Genomic DNA, 16,221 nt, shown 5'->3' on the forward strand with positions numbered 1-16,221 from the left:
AGAAATGGCCCGGGCCGGGCCCCTCGGTTCACCGAGGCCCCGTTTTTTGCCCGTTTTGTGCCTTTTCTCCTCATCTTCCCCCATTTTAAGGGGGGGGAGGGCCGCGGGGACAGAGCCTCCGACGGGGAGGCACAGGCAGAGGACTACATTTCCCAGCATGCCACAGCGAGGCGGGCAACCAGTGAGCGCGTTGCCCGCCTCGCGGCGGCACGCTGGGAAATGCAGTCCCCCCACCGTACCCCTCTCTTATTGGTCAGAACGGCCGTCAACCAGCCGGGAAGTCGCCCTTCTCCCACTCCCATTGGCCGGAGGGCGGGAGGTGGGCGGGGCGACGGGAGGCTATAAAAGCCGCCCCCCGCGCGGCGCGGCGCAGAGCGGCCTTGCGATTGGCGGCGGGAGCTTTGGCGCCAGCTTCGGGGCGGGCGGCGGCGCTGACAGGAGGCCGGGAGGGACGATGGAGGCCGCGCCGGGAGGCTCCTACCGCCGCCGCCTCCTGCTGCTTTCGCCGGCTTCCCCCGCCGCCGTCAAGGCGCTGTTCCCCGCCGAGCTCTCGCCCGTCTCCGACCTCCGCCTCACCATGGAGCAGCTGGGACGCGGCTCGGCCGGGTCAGTCCGCGCGGGCCCCGTGTCCCCCCCTCTCATCCCCCCCACCCTTGGGGCCTGTTCCCGGCCCTCAGCGAGGCCTGGGGGCTCCGCTCCCCTCAGGGCAGGGCCGGGGGCTCCTCTCCTCCCCTTTCATCTCTTTTCTTTTTCTCTCCCCTCCTTTCTTTTTCTCTCCCCACACGTGAGGCGAGGCCCGGGGGGGGGGGGGGTCCTGTCCCATCCCGTCCCCTCTGCTCCGGCAGGGCCCCGAGGGGCGCCTCTGCCCCTTCCCCCCCTGCAGAAACAGGGCCTCGAGGGCCTTCTCTTCTTTCTCCCCCTCCCCAACTGCTGCCTTCAGGGCCTCTTCTACCTCTCCCTCCCCCCAAATTACGTCCTCGAGGGCCTCCTCTTCATTCCACCCCCAACCGCAGCCTCGAGGGTCCCTTCTTCCCCCTCCTCTTCCCCCCCAACTGCAGCCTCGAGGACCTCTTCTTCCTCCTCCCTCCCCCCCCAAATTACCGCCCTGAGGGTCTCCTCTTTTTTCTTTCCCCCCAGCTGTAGTATCGAGAGTCCCTTCTTTTACCCCCCAAAACTGCAGCCTTGAGGGCCTCTTCCCCCACCACCCCCCCAACTGCAGCCTTGAGGAACTCTTCTTCCCCCCCCCTCAACTGCAGCCTCGAGGGCCTCCTCTTCTCCTCTTCTTACTCCCCCCAAACTGCAGCCTCAAGGGTCTCTTCTTTCCCCTCCCCAACGTAAGCCTCAAGGGCCTGTTCTTCCTCTTCCCCCACCCCAAATTGCAGCCTCAAGGGCCTCATCTTCTCCCGCCCCCCCCCCCCCCCTTCCCAACTGCAGCCTCGAGGAATTCTTCTCCCCCCCCCCCATTCCCCCAACTGCAGTCTTGAGGGCCTCCTCTTCCTCCTCCCCCCCCCTCTGAACTGCAGCCTCGAGGGTCTCTTTTTCCTCCTTTCCTCCCCAACTGCAGCCTCAAGGGCCTCCTCTTCCTCTCCCTCTCCCCCAACTGAAGCCTCGAGGGCCTCTTCCACCCCCAAAATGCAGGACCTTGAGCTCATTCCCCACCCCCCAAGCAGTTTTTCCCGTGCTGCCCCCAAACCGAGCCCCCTCCACTGCTCCTCCTCCCACCGCATTCCCCCTTCCCTGCCTCCCTGCCGCCTTTTTTTCCCTCCCATGCAGGCCCTTCTCCCCTGCCCACACGTGCTGGGGCTCCTGCTGCCTCCTGCCTGCTGGGCCGTGTTCCTCCTCCCCTGGTGGCTCACCACGTGCCACCATCTTCTCCCAGCTCTGGGCATCTGCCTCACTCCAAGCCCTTCCCTGTACTTAGCTCCAAGGCTGCATGCTTTTCCCCTTTCCCAGCTCTACAATCCATCCCCTACAGCCCCTGCCTTGCTCTGGCCTCCTGTGCGGTCCTGAGATCCCTCCTGCTCTTTGCCCTTTGCTTTTTGGCTTTCTCTCACTTTCATTTCTGTAATCTGCCTTCTTTATGGTTCTCCCCTCCTTCAGATTCCTGGAATTCCTGCGAGCGACTCGCACCAGCCCCCTCCACGGTTATTTTTCTGTCCTTTGACTTGGTGCCCCTAGCTCGTGCCCCGGTGCACCTTTTCAATTACCTGGCGCGAGGAGAGAAGCCGCCCTGCAGAAGCTCTTCCCATAATTCAGATAACAGAGTGCTCCTGGGCACAATATGCATCTCTGTGAAGCTGCTGGGACCCCTGCCCACGTGTGAAGGACGCGTGTGCCTGCAGGGCTCGGGCAGTTCGTGCGCTCCTTCAGCTCTGTGGGGCTCTGGGTGCCTCGAGCCCCTTCACCCACACACTCATCTGATGGTCCCGTGGGAGGGGAGGGTCTTAACTGATCAGTCAGAACTTGAGACCTCACTACTTAACAAAAAAAAACACCAAAAAAGACAATTATCTAACTTTTTAGATACACAGCAATCAAATCAGTGGCTGCCACAGAGGGTTACAGTCCCTAGAAAGATAACTGGGCTCTGATAAAGGTTTTTCTAGTGGATTATATGGGAGGTGCTGCCAGGACTCCAGGCACCGATGTTCTACTCCACATTTAAAGTGGTTTTAGTCCTAAAGTTTTATTGCAAGGTGTTGTTTTGCTATATTAGAACCTCAATTTGGGAAGGTACAGGATCACGAGAGACTCTAAAGTGTAGTTCCAGAAAACCCTCATGGCTTGAGTTATTTCCTCTGCACACCCCCTTCTCCAGCCACCCCTCATCTTCCTCTCTTGGAAGCCTTGTTTCTAACATCACCAATACTACACCTGTATTGTTTAAAAGAAAAAAACACTGAAATTGAGGTCCTTGAAGGCCCTGAGCATGTCTGTAGGTGCAGTGAGCTGGTGGTGGCATTGCCTGTGTGTTCAGCAGCAAGGAGCACACAAAAGACTGCTGTCTGCAGGAATCCTTGTACTTGGCTGGCAGTAACTGTTTTGGGTTATGCTTCCCTGTGCTGTATAGCTGCCTTTGTATCCTCTTCTGTATTCCTCACTTTACAAACATTTAAAATGAGCCCTGAACTTCTTTTACAGTCAGCACGAAAACGCTGAACAAGATCCGGGCAACAAGAACACCAATGGTCTGCAGAGAACGGTGTCATCGGAGTCAACAGACTCAGGTAGGGTGTTCTCAGGGAGTAAAAACAGGTAAGGGATGAAGGGCATTGCATCTGCACCCTGCTTTCAGGTTTGGGGCACAGAGCTAATGCTGCCTGCAATCCCTGTAGCCACTTCTCATCCCCAAGCTCGTGGAAGGCGGCACATCTCCATCCCTCAGCAAAGCTCCTGCAGTCCCTGTTTTGGGTTGTGGGTTCTTTAATTGTCCCGGAGCATGCTAGCAGCAGAGCTAGCGTGGAGGAAAAACTGGTTCTGGCTCCAGAGGGGGACTCTGACACAGAGAAGTTGTCCTAAGGAGGGGAAAGAAAAGCAAGTAAAGCAAGATGTAGCTACTGACCTGCTCTGATTTGTGCTCCAGCATGATTTGTAGAGAGAAAATCCAGATTATCAGGACGTTTTCTGATTGCCTTGATCTGCTCTGTACGTGGCAGTAGGTCAACACCTTATCGTGAGTGGATCAGCCCCTCTTGCAGCAGGGGTGGAAGCTCGAGATAGCCCGAGATAGCTTCCCCGGGGAATTGGAGCCCCACTATCCTCCAGTCTGTGGGGGCTGGCAGATCCTGCTGCACGTTGGGGCTGTGGTCTGGAGAACTGAGATAGCGTTTCGTTACGCACTGATAGGAGCCAGCACGTATCTGCACCCGGCTCTGAATGGGACCACTTCGGGGTTTCTGCCCTTTGCAGGGTGGTAACTTTGAAAGCGAGTGGTTTCTCTCTTTAAACCCAAACTGCTAACCTGCCCTGCACGCTTGAATCAAGGCTGTTCAGCAGGGTTTCCTTTGTGGCTTGGGTTTTGTTTGTGGCTTTTTGCATACAGAAGCTGGCTGTTTATCTTGATATCTGGGGAGCTGTGTTTTAGGACTGATACTTGCCTAGAAGTGCTCTTGATTTGTTTTTTCCCCCTCTGGGTGAGATGAATTTTATCAGTGGAAATAAAATAAGCAGTTACCCCATAATTTGCAGATTCAGAGGAGCTTCTGATATTTCGCTGGCCCAGTGTTTCCACTGGAGTTTGTGCACCACTTTGTGCATATTTCTTCAAAGGAAGCCAGAAAGTGAATACAGCTGGCAAGCCTCAAGGGGAGATAGAGATGCAGCCAGCTTGGTTATTCTACTTCTTGGCTTTTTTTTTCCTGCCTCCAAAGCTGGTCCCCAGTGTTTACAAAATACTTGTAAGGCTTCTGCTGTGCTGAGACCTCCACCTGTCCTGTTAGCCAGGTGAGTTTTGTAGCTGTTAGCTTAGATCAGTTGCTGAAGCAGCAGCAAGTTTTGACGTGATCCTATGGAGCACGTTCTGGTAAGCTGTGTGCATGTCACTAGGGATTGTGGACACTGTAAAACAGAAGCTCCCTGAGGATCTGTGTTTAAGCAGGTTTCATATCTGACTGTACTTAGAAGAGGCTGTGTAGTTGTAATGTTCTGCTTGTGTTATTTTTGTTTATTGGGGTGCTTTGTTTTTGTTTACACTAGTGCACTAGTATGTGTTAAAAATGGCCTTTTTTTTTTTTTTAACAGATGTAACTGAGAACATGGCTTAAAAAAAGTAAAGGATTAAATGACTAAGATATATGTGAGAGAATAAGCCAAGATTATTCCATGTTAGGTGACTCAGTGTCTTTTTTGGGGAATTCTATAGGGAAGCCCAATAACTTGTGTTTGCTTGGTGCTAAGACACTGCTTGTTAGAAAATGCTGTCTGTCTTGTGCAGGTTGTGCCTTGGATTCACCCAGTCCTCTGGCCTCCAACGACATCATGGAAGAAACGTACGTAACCCCAAGCTAAGCCTGACTTCTGTTTCATGTTGTACTACTAACAAATACAGGCTAATGAGAACCTTGATGTGTTTTTTTGTTGTTTTTTCCTTTGGTGTGGCATGTGTGCAGCATGTTTTTGTCTCAGACTTCTAGAAATGTGTGCTTTAGTGCTGTGCAGATGCTGGCTCGCTGTCTTGTCTGTGTCCTAGAGTAATTGTAGGTCTTGGGTCTGCGTTGGTGTTGTACTAACTCAGCCATTTGTGTGTGACACTGGTGCCTTACAAGGGTCTGAGGCTGCACCAAGTCACATGGAGTTTTGCCCTCAACACTTACCCTGTAACTTTTGCTTGTGTATGCTTTAACTGGTACAAAGCAGTTGTTTTTAGCTTGGAATTTGCCTCTCCCAATTCAAGCTTTAAAAAGATCCTTTGTCCTTTATTTATGTGGGCCAAATGCCTTTGGTTCCTGATTTACCAAGCTTTTATTCCTTTAATCTAGCTCCTTGTCTAGATGATGCTGAGAGGAGAGAGCAGGATTCCAGTTAGTGCTTTGAAAACTAGGATGGGATAAGCTGGCTGTAAATACCTCTTGAGAAGGACAAAGCGTCATCAAAAAGCATGTTGGCTTCTGTTTAGCATAATGCTCTGACTTAAATAAAAGGCTGACTTTTAGTCTACTATCCTTTGCTAACTGTGGGGCATCTCAATTTCAGGTTTGAGAAGGCGATTCTTGAATCTAGCAGGCTGAAGTAAGTATTTTTGTTTTAACTTTATCAGTGACTGTTCTGGATTTGCCTCTAGCTTATAGTTCTGTTGAAAAAAAGTGAGTTCTACTCACATTTATTTCAACATTGTCTTTTAAAAGATAGTAATCTTGGTTCTTTTTCGTTGTAGCATTCGACTGCCTCTCAGAAGAATACATTCACTGCCAGTAAGTGAGGGTGGTATTGATCTTGTGTAAATGTTAAAGGATTTAGTGTGTTAAGTGTTTTTAGTTGGATCTGTCCCACATCTTGCTAATTTCTTGGCTTCAAGAACAGCTGCTATGGTGCTTGACTTAAACTGTCAAAATGACAGCTTCTAGACTTGAAATCTTGTCCACGTGTTGATGTAAAACTTCAGTGCTGTAGCTTTGTCACCAGTGCAATTGGAGCACTGCATTTTGATACCTGCATGAGATGTCTTGCACATAGGTGCCCCAACTTGCAGATGAATGCCTTATATTCCTGAGAACTCCTCTTTTGCTTAAGATCTGGTTGTGCAAAGGTTACAGCATGATACTAAACCAGCATTTCTCTATGAATTTTGTAGCAGAGGCTCCTGGGATCCAGTCCTGCTCTGAAGAGAAGCCATTCAGATTCTCTGGATTGTGATGCTTTTCAACTCTTAGAGCAAAATGAAAACAAGGAGAATGTAAGCATTGCCTTTTGTCTCCCGAGATGATTGTGTAAGAGGTGATAGTGAGGAAGCTGAATTAGCACACCCCTTCCTCAGCAGGCACAGTGGAAGAGGCTTTGCTTGGTGCCTGCCAGACTACAGCTCAGATATGACAAAGTTTTTGCACAGCTTATCTCGGGGAAACTTGCAGTGAAGTGCAGCAACAGTGATTATAATAGTGTCTGCAAACTGACTACAGGTTAATAAAAATTGGGAAGGCTTTGGCTGTGCAGATCTTCCTTTGTGCTATAGGACCTGGCTAGTCTGTGGCAGGGCAAAATGTTTTCATAGTGCTACCTTTAGGTAGCTATGAGGGGGCTGCATGGTTCACCATATCTTTTTTCACTGCTGATATAAGGAACTTGGGTTCCTCAGCATCACAAATGTTCTTTTACTTACTTGGTGTGTATGGCCTGGCTGCTGGACATGCCATCGACAGGTCTCTGCAGAAAAGTGGTGCTCAGCAGCCAGGGCCTGTCACCTAGCAACAAACATAATTCTGTTGACCAAGCCACAGCCTTGGCTGCCTTAAAAATGATTTCTTTTGCAGAGAAATTGACTACCAAAAGAAATTAAAAGAAAAAAAAAATAAAATCCTTAAACCTGCAGATAACAAGAGGATGAAAGCTTGGTTACGTTAAATGAATCACTATTGTAACATCTTTACTTTGAAAACATTCACGCTCGGATTTCTGTTGGCAGCAGGGAACTTAACATCCAACATGTCAGATAGCTTAAAGAAAGAAGATGCAATGATCCTAGCAACTTACACAGCTTGTTTTGGTAAAACGATCGCTTTTCTGTTTTTGAATTCAGGAATCATTTGAGTTTAAGAAGCCAACCAAACCAGCTTCTCGTAGTTCTGTGCACGTCCATTCCCGTGATGGCAAAGGTGTTCCTGGACAAAGGCAAAATTCCTCCTCAGCTCAGGGAGTAAGTACCGTGGTGTTCTAGACAACAAATTCCCACCTATTCCTCCACATACGTACTGTTAGGGAAGAGGAAAAATTGCATTGTGGTTCTATGACACTGCTGTTTATTGTCACTATTCATGTGCCAAATAGGAAAGCTCATCTATCTGTCAGATGAGAAAACTCGTTTGGCTCATGAGAGGTTGTTCTGTAGTCTGTGGAAGACGAGTAATTACAGAGCTGAGGCTATGCTGCAGTAAGTCAAGTGAATGGGGACATAAATGCGGAATAGATAAAGTTAATTTGTAATTGGTTCTGTTATCAGGAAAGTGGATATTTATATTGATGCAGATGCATTGGGAACAAGGAAGCCAACTGTGTAGATGCAACTGGATCTTATCCAGATATGACACACAGGAAAAAAATATTACTTGATGTGCTATTGCTTTGCAAAACTTTGCAGAAGCAACTAGAAAGCAAACATGATGGATCCTTGCACAGAAACAGAGCTGAGGGGCCAAGTCTTCTCTCCACTCCTTGAATCTGGTAGTACTTCATCACGCTTAGTACTCCTGATCTTGTACCTGGGAACTACGGAGTTGAATATTCCTGTTCCTATGACACAATAACAAAACACTCTGCAGTTGTAAGGATCAAATAAAGTACTGGAACTCAGTCTGGGGTTTGCTCAACTCCATCTATTCAAAATGCTGGGATAACCTCCATCTTTTCTGTAGTTTAGTGAGCAGCATGGCATCACCTCTGTTTCCAGTATCCTACTGTAAAGAGAGAATATTAAAGCTAACTATTTTTTCCTCAGTTTCCATCTAATGAAATACCCACGGGTGAGCTGGAAAACCACAGGTCAGCTTTCCAGCAGCAGTCTCCTCTAGCTTCCTCTGAAAGCGAAGATGATGATGGATTCCTAGAGCTCTTAGATGAGCAAGATTTGAAGGTATGTACAAAATATCAACACTTAAAATCATCTCTGTATAACGTTAAGTCTGCCAACAATATGTCTGCAGCTCATGTATGTTCTAGAAGTCAGTGCAGTGTTATGTCAGTCTGCAAAAAGCCAGGTACTAGGGATTCCTGAAAGACTTATCTTTTGCAATGCTTCCATTTTTCTGTTTTTCTGTGTGCTGTTTCCTAGTGCAGGCAGTGGTATTTGCTTGGTGGGAGAGCAGCAGTTAAAGGTATTGCTGCTGTTCTGTTGGTAGTTGAATTGCATTACTAGGAAGAATCATTTGAGTAGTTGATATTTTCTAAAGAAAACTTGTTGAAAGAGCTAGAGATAATATTTGCTTTCAAGACTATTTCTAATTGAGTTGAGAAGCTTAATGCTTTGGAAGAGTATCGCTGTTAAGTAACAATTGATATAACTTAACCTGTTCCAACATGTGTCAGCTCATGCTGTTATTTTATTGAGTATTGGGCTAGTAATTGAGCTGAATTCCGAAACCTGCTCTGGCAGCTGAATTAAATTGCAATGTTTGCCCAAGCTATGCAAGAGCCTTAGATATTTACAGTGTCTGTCCCTGGTGAAATAAATGAGAATGAACTTTCGTTTCCCAGAATGATGAGGAGATACCATCTGACGTGGCAAGCCTCTGGACTGCACCGCTAGTCATGAGGAAAACGGACATGCGGGTGAGTGCTCAAGCAGAGCACAACAGAACAGAGACGGGAACTTTTGTTCTGGCAGACATTTTCACTCCTGGGAAAAGTGATCACACTGCCTCTGATCCTACATCCTGTATAACAAAACAAGATGTAGTATAAAAACCCTACACAATTTTGTAATCGCTAAAGCCTGATGCCTGAAAGGTTGTGTCAGTGTAGAACAATGCTCATTGTGTGTGTATATCTGTTAACTTTTTACTAAAACACTTCATAAATGCAGGAAGATTTTGACTTCCCTTATCAGATACTTGTTGACATATCTTGAAAACATTTTTCACAGGCTTACCTGAAGTGCCTGTAGCCCAGTCTTCTGGCAATAGACTGTGAGGGCAGTTCAGTCTCGCAGCAGAAGGCTTTTAATCTGCTGGTAGATTGTCTGCTAATTGATAGAAAGCACTCTGCCAGCACATCTCATTGTGCTCTACGCTCACCCAGTCTGCACAGCAAGAGACAAGTGTTGTTGGCAGTGTAGGTCCCCAATTTAGATGACCCTATTTACTCCTTGCTGTTGCTATGCAGTGGCAGTCTTACATAAGGCAAAACTTTCAATAGTCTGAGAGCCTGAGACTGGCTTAATTTCTAATCTTAATCTTTGCTAGACAACTGTAACTTCTCTCCTTGCAGGCCAAACGATGCCGCTTGTTTGGCTCTTCAGCTCTGCCCAGTGGCGTAGGCAGAACTACCCAGAAAAGGATGGAGAGGTCGCAGGAAGAGAATTCTCCAGGGAAAAGCAAGAAGAGGAAAAGCCTGCCTGGAACACCATCCAAAGACGCAACGGTTGGTGGCTTGGCATTCAGTGTTGTGGCAGAGAATTAATTAAGTGGGGAAGGTGAAATACAGTTGGCAAGTTTATCCCTAGTTTATGAAGGCTAACGAGTTGCTGATTTATCCAAACTCTGTGCATAGTGTAGGGGCTGAGGGGAGTTGGTGCACTAGGTGTATGCTCCTGAACCTGTTCTCCTGTGAGCCAAAAGGGAAACTGAGTCACAGTTCAGGGTGTCAGCAAACACAGAGTTTGGTTATGCTGTGGGGAAAGGGTCTCTGCTGTCAGTGCTCAGTGTTCTTCTCTAACCTGTCTCCCTTTAGAATTTGAAGATAGTAAAGACACAATCCTCTGCAGCAGAGATCGAAAGCATTTTGGACAGTGATCAGAGAGACCTTATTGGTGACTTCTCAAAGGTAATTAAGTGATTTGTATTAATTCTCTTTTGGTAGAGATGTCTTGAACCAGCCCAAGTGAAGCACTTCTCTTCAACAGCACATAATCAAATTACTGGTGAAGGCTGTCACTGAGAACAGCACTTTCATAAGTTAGATGTGAAGTGATTCTTTTCTGGTCATTCAAAAATATCTACAAAATCCCTTCAGCACAGGAGCCAAAGAAAAGCTGTCCTCGAATTTTAGAATTGTTTTAGCTCTTAAGCTTTGCTGAAGAGATTCTGGTCAATAAAGCATTTGTGTTACAAAGTTAGCTGCTGGATGCCCTGCTACCAAGTATGTGGGACATGCTTGGAATTTCTCAATTAAATGCTGTCTGTTTTCTAGGGTTATTTGTTCCACACTGTTGATGGGAAGCATCAAGATTTAAAATACATCGACTCGGAAATGGTATGTGTTCCAGGGAGAGTAAGGAAAACTCTTCATTTATTAAAAGTATCTGAAAATATCTAAACTGTATTGTTGTATGGGTTTTCTTTTTTTGTTTTCAGATTGTGTCTGTGCTGACTGGAAAATTTGCAAGCTTCATCAAGGAATGTGTGATAATTGACTGTAGATATCCATACGAGTATGAAGGGGGACACATTAAGGTTTGTTGCTGACTCTGTAAGAGCGATGTGGAGCTGTCTGAAGTTGCCCCTCGGGCAAAATGGGGACACTTGGCACCGTGTGGGGCTCTGCTTTGCTTCCTAGGGGTGTCTCAGACCACGTGTATCTTCTGGCTGAGGTGCTCAGGTAGCCCAGAGAAGTTTGGGATCCTGTTATGCCTGCACACTGAGCGCTCACTTGGTTCACAAAGTGACTGCACGTTGAGGAGGGAGCCGTTCCCTTTCCTTAACCAGAGGAGGTGGCCCATGTGGCAAGCAGGGAGATGTTAAGAAAGAGGAAGATGTGAAATCTTCAAGTGTCCAGCATCCCGATATCCAGGGGAGCTAAGATTAGAGTAGTATATTTCATTTAAATGGTTGCTTCATCTGTAGAACAAAGGGCTGTGGAAAGCATAATTGTTCTTGGTGTTGAGTAAGCTGGCTGACCCTCAAACACAGTGAGGTGGGAGGTGAAATCCAACCAGCCACAGCCTCCCGCTGTTGAAGTGGCCACCTGGGGCTGGTCACAGTCACTCGAGGCAGTGTTAGATTGTGTGTGTAACATTCTGCTTGGGTTTGAAGCTTTGTTCCCAATGTTCTCCTCTGAGAAACTTGAGGTAAAGCTGCTCGCGAGGAAGCAGGACAGGTTTGTTGCTGTTCTTTACTTGGGCACGACTGGTGCTTAGGGACACGGTTTAGTGGGTGACATTGGTAGCAGGGGGACGGCTGGAAAAGACCTCCAGGATCATCTGCTCCAAGCTCTGATTCTGTGCCTGCCTCTGCAGGGTGCTGTAAACCTCCATATGGAAGAGGACGTGGAAGACTTCTTGCTGAAGAAGCCAATCCTGCCGTCGGAGAACAAACGGGTGATCATAGTGTTCCACTGCGAGTTCTCTTCGGAGCGGGGCCCGCGGATGTGAGTTACCCCACAACACCAGACACAAACTGACCGCTGTGCTAGGCGAGGCAGTGGGGGAGCAGTGGCTCCATGTGGTACTTGTCAAAGGCAAGATGTGATGTGGGATCTGTTCCTGCTGCAGGTGCCGGTTTGTGAGGGAGCGGGACAGGCTGGGGAACGAATACCCCAACCTCCACTACCCAGAGCTCTATGTCCTGAAGGGAGGCTACAGGGATTTCTTCCTAAGATGCCGTGTAAGTAACACTTAAATTCAACCCTTCTGTTTTCATACTCAAAGAGGAGAAAGGATAAGTAAATACCCCAATTTCCTGGGGTGGCTTTTTCTGCTTTGTTCCGTGCTCTCCTGTACTGGGAGCAGTTAACATTTGGCAGTGACGTTCCCTTCACTTCTCTAAGCTGATTCCATACCTTACAGCTGTCTTGCTGCTGTAGCTGAAATGTTTTTCTGCTTGTCTCTAGAGTAAAACACAAAACTGTTTTCTGCCTTTTTATAAGAACCAGGAGTTTAAAATGTCATTCAGAGAAGGAATTTAAGACTGCTTTAGCCTGCAAGGACTAGGAGAGAAGAGAGAGGCCTGACAGTAATTGCTGTATGACGAATGGAGATGTCAAGTCCTATGCTATACTAAAAAAGCAAAATTGGAAGCGCAAAGCTTGAGGTTTTTCAACTCCTAACTCAGAAAAGGAGACTAATAGATGCCCAGCAGCTCCTCCCAGCACCGTGACAGTGGTGTTTCTTTTATTGCTTGTTTTCTGGTGCTTTGGCATTTCAGCTGTTGGCTGTTTCTCCTTGTTCTGGCACAAACTAGGCTGTGGTCTGACTCTTGGCTTTAGTCCCTGTCAGGGCCTCACACTTTGGAATATCTCTTAGATCACCTTCCTGTTCCAAGCCTTGCTGCACTTCCAGACAGGTGGGAGGGATTCCTTCAGCCTTTCTGTAGCCGGGGTGTCAGCAGCAGGGCAGGGCTGTGTGCTGGTCCCCACGTTTATGTCTAGCAGCATTTGGGCCCACTTGGGGTTACTGCTGCTCACGACAGTCATGTTTTTTGGCTCTCCTGTGTGGCCGTGGATGCCCCAGGGGTTGTTTCTGGCCCCTTGGCCACACTCCTGAGATGGGAGGACCAAGGGCCTCAAGGTGGCAGCACGGGACAGCCGATGGCAGCGCTCACTGCTCTCGGATCTGAGAGCCAGGAGCTGCCAGGCCTGGAGATGCATTTTTCAAATCTTTGTTATTTCAAGGTAAGCACCGGACAGGCTTCCTTAGTTTGCTTGCACTACATACTGATGTCTGCCAGAAAAGTGGGGTGAGAGCTCAGTGCACAGGGCTGAAAGTCCTTAATTTGATAACTACCCCTTCTGAAGTAGCTGTAATCTGAATGTCACTCGGCTTTGCTCACGAACGCCTGGTATGCGGCTCCTGCTGCTGCTCCAGCCCAGTGGGTTCATTTTTTTTTTGCTCTGGAGGCCGTTGTCTGAGCGGCTGCTGCCAGGCCCTGGCGATGTCTCAGAGCGCTGAGGTGAAACCAACTTCTCTTTCCCCAGAGCTTCTGCGAGCCCCAGAGCTACCGCCCCATGCACCACGAGGACTTTAAAGAAGACTTGAAAAGATTTCGCACCAAAAGCCGAACCTGGGCTGGTGAGAGGAGCAAAAGGGAACTGTACAGCCGCTTGAAGAAGCTCTGAGGGCTGATGGGATGAGCAAAGACTGTGCGCTGCGGGGTCGGGGGGAGCTGTAGCGGGAGGGAAGCCTGCTCCTTGCTGGTGGTTACCGGGTGCCAGCCCTCTCCTCATCTGTCCTAACGGCAACGCTGCGGCCGCAGGCTTCAACCGAGCAACCCAGGTACTGGCTGGAGGCCGCCTGTGCTCAATATTCTTATGCTGCCTCATGGAAACGGCTTCTCACGCTCTGACATCCACAAACTGTCCAACAGCCTGCCCCAGGAGGCTGTCCTCGGCGGTGCGCGTTGGCCTGGCATGTGGTGCGAGGAGGGGAGGATGTTTTAGTGCCTGTCAGTTTTTTTAAATGCCTTATTTTATTTAAATACAGTCAAGTGAAGCGGAGACGGCTGCATTTGAATCATCTGGGGTGTACTCAAGCTTTGTTCCTGCTGAAGGGCAGCCTGTGGTGGGGGTGCGGGTGGAGGTTTTGTTCTTTTTTTTCTCAGCTGCAGCTTGGGTTGTGTTGTTAGCGTAACGCGTGGTGGTGCAGCACGATGGAAACACAGCCAGGGCTTCCACGTCACTGAGCTCCTGTGTGACGCTGAGGGAAGCCTCCTGAAGAAATACCTGTGGGGAAATTGCTTTTTTTTTTTTATATATAGATATTATGTTCGCCTCATTTACTTAATCTCAATCGCTTTATTTTGTATTAACTTGAATTTAGCTGCTGCTTTAGTTCTAAAGAAATCGGTGTCTCCAAGTGGGCAGAATGAATCTCTGGGAACTGATTTCAGGAATGAACTGCCTCGGGTGATCCTGGGGACACCAGGTGCCAAAGCTGTCACAAAGCTCTCAGCAGCGGCGTTTGCTGCTTCTGCTCCCTCCCAGGCCGTGTATTTGTGTCGTGAAATGTGTCCAGGAGAGAGCCTGGCCGGGAGGGACCAGGCTCAGCCTGTCCACGTGCCTCCGTGAGGCTGCTCTGAAGCTGCTCCTGCTGCCGTGGGTTTTTCAGCCAGCCCTCCAGTAGCCGAGCCTCTGCCAGGAGAGGCAGGAAACACAATTAATTGCAGAAAGAAGAATTCCTGGGGTAGTTTTGTACCCTAGGGCTGAGCCGTGCGAACTGCCCACCTAAAGCAGGGCTTGCAGTTCCGTGGCATAGCAGGGACCAAAAACCTAAAGTGCTAAAACTGCTTTGCTGCCCCTTCTTGTTCCACACCCGCAGGACCTGGTGGCAGCTCAGTGAAGCTCGTGCAGGCTGGGAGCAGCCCCGTGTCCTGGAAACTGCTGTGGCTTGAGCAGAAATCCACATTTTGCATAGCCTGGCCTGCTCTGCGTGAGCCAGTCTTGCCTGCTGTTACAGCTGTGTCAAAGAACTGACTGGAAGCAGAGGTGTCTTGTGTGAGCTTTTAACTTGACTTTTTAAATCTGATTTTTAAAACCTGCTGTTAATCCTCCTGAGAACAGAGAGGTAGGCTTTGAACTCTGACTTTCTCATTTAAAAAAAAGAAATCAAGCTTTGTTTCAGCAAAAATTATTACCTTGAGGGGGGGGAGAATGAAATGACGCATCAGGAATCCTGACTACCCCCTTGCTCTTTGCGTGTGTCCTACGTCTCACGAGGTTTGGAACTTCAGAGGAAGCCGCTGAGGCCTGGGGGGCTGCTCTGCCCTGGGGCTCGCCTGTCAGGCAGCAGCACCCTGACCAACCCAAACTGCTTTGAAGTGGTGAAGGATCAGTGCAGGGATAGGATTTTAGGGGCTGTTTGAGTGCAGCTTGGTAAACAAGCATGTAGTCACTCTGTGGAAGTTTAATTTGCCCTATTCAAAAAAAAAAAACAAAAATGGGTGGAGGGGAATAGATTCATTGGATTGATGATGCTCTTTTCAGATTACAGCTGCTGGAGCAAATGCAAATAAGCATTGTCCTGAGCTCCCTGATATTCAGGGGGCAAACTGCTGCGGGTGTTGCTGCTCTGCTCTGGCAGTGTCAGAGCACGGAGCTGCAGCGCACGCCTTGAGCCGTCAGGAATGCCTCTGGCCCTGCTGAGCCTGTACCCAGCCCCTCGCCTCCCCCCCAGCCCCATCCCCGTGTCCTGCGGTGAGCCCTGGGGGTGTGCAGGGAGGGGGAAGCTGCGCCGTGAATGTTTCCGACCAGGACCTGTACCTTGTCAGCCTGCGACTGTACTAATGGACTGCTGCAGGCACAGAGAATAAAGTACTTGAACTCCAGCCTCTGTCTGAAGCCTTTTCCCTGCTGGAAGGGGTGCAGGAGCGCTCAGGGGAACGCGCAGCTCCCTGGTGTGTTGGAAAAGAAACTGCATCGGAAAGAATCCAGTGGTCTTCCTGTCTTGGGGTAATTTCAAAATGCACCCCGCTTTCCTGGGTGCCTGAGGAGCTTCCAGGCCCCCTGGCCAGAGCTGTGCGTGGTGTTTGCACCCACGGCTTTCCCCACGGAGCTGCTTTCTGAAGGCTGGGGGCTTCAGCAGGAGGTGCGGGGCTGCAAAACAGGTGGCCAACAATGAGGTCAGCATTAAAAAGCACTAAGAGCTTCACTTAAAATGCAGCAATGTGACTTCAAATCCACTGGAGGCTAAAGCAGAGTAGGGGAGGGTTTTTTTTTTCCTTATTGCCTCCATCTGTCATACTTAAAACTGATGCTGAAAGCAGCTTACGGCTCCATCAGCCTTTGCCACAAGCTCCTGAATGCCACAAAGCTTGATGTTTTCTTCCATTTGGCTTTTACCTTTTCTGGCCTAAAAGAAAACTTGTCCTGCCGCTTATTTCACAATGTTTTTGGCTCCTGCAAGCTGTGAAGGACCCGGTGCTGTGG

The 16,221-nt window shown here is 48.9% G+C and overlaps 1 protein-coding gene across 1 annotated transcript; it reads left to right on the forward strand.

Annotated features, from left to right (window-relative positions):
- Positions 1-356: 356 nt before the first annotated feature.
- CDC25A (cell division cycle 25A) lies at positions 357-15,620 on the forward strand. The gene is made up of 16 exons (XM_068673128.1): positions 357-606; positions 3,142-3,227; positions 4,934-4,988; positions 5,692-5,727; positions 5,873-5,909; positions 6,290-6,391; positions 7,232-7,348; positions 8,147-8,281; positions 8,902-8,976; positions 9,634-9,786; positions 10,096-10,188; positions 10,555-10,617; positions 10,719-10,817; positions 11,600-11,730; positions 11,855-11,966; positions 13,276-15,620. Exons 1-16 carry the CDS (start codon positions 455-457, stop codon positions 13,414-13,416), a joined length of 1,587 nt encoding a protein of 528 aa, XP_068529229.1. The 5' UTR covers positions 357-454; the 3' UTR covers positions 13,417-15,620.
- Positions 15,621-16,221: the final 601 nt, after the last annotated feature.

This window comes from Anas acuta, chromosome 2, assembly GCF_963932015.1.
Source record: "Anas acuta chromosome 2, bAnaAcu1.1, whole genome shotgun sequence".
NCBI lineage: Eukaryota > Metazoa > Chordata > Aves > Anseriformes > Anatidae > Anas > Anas acuta.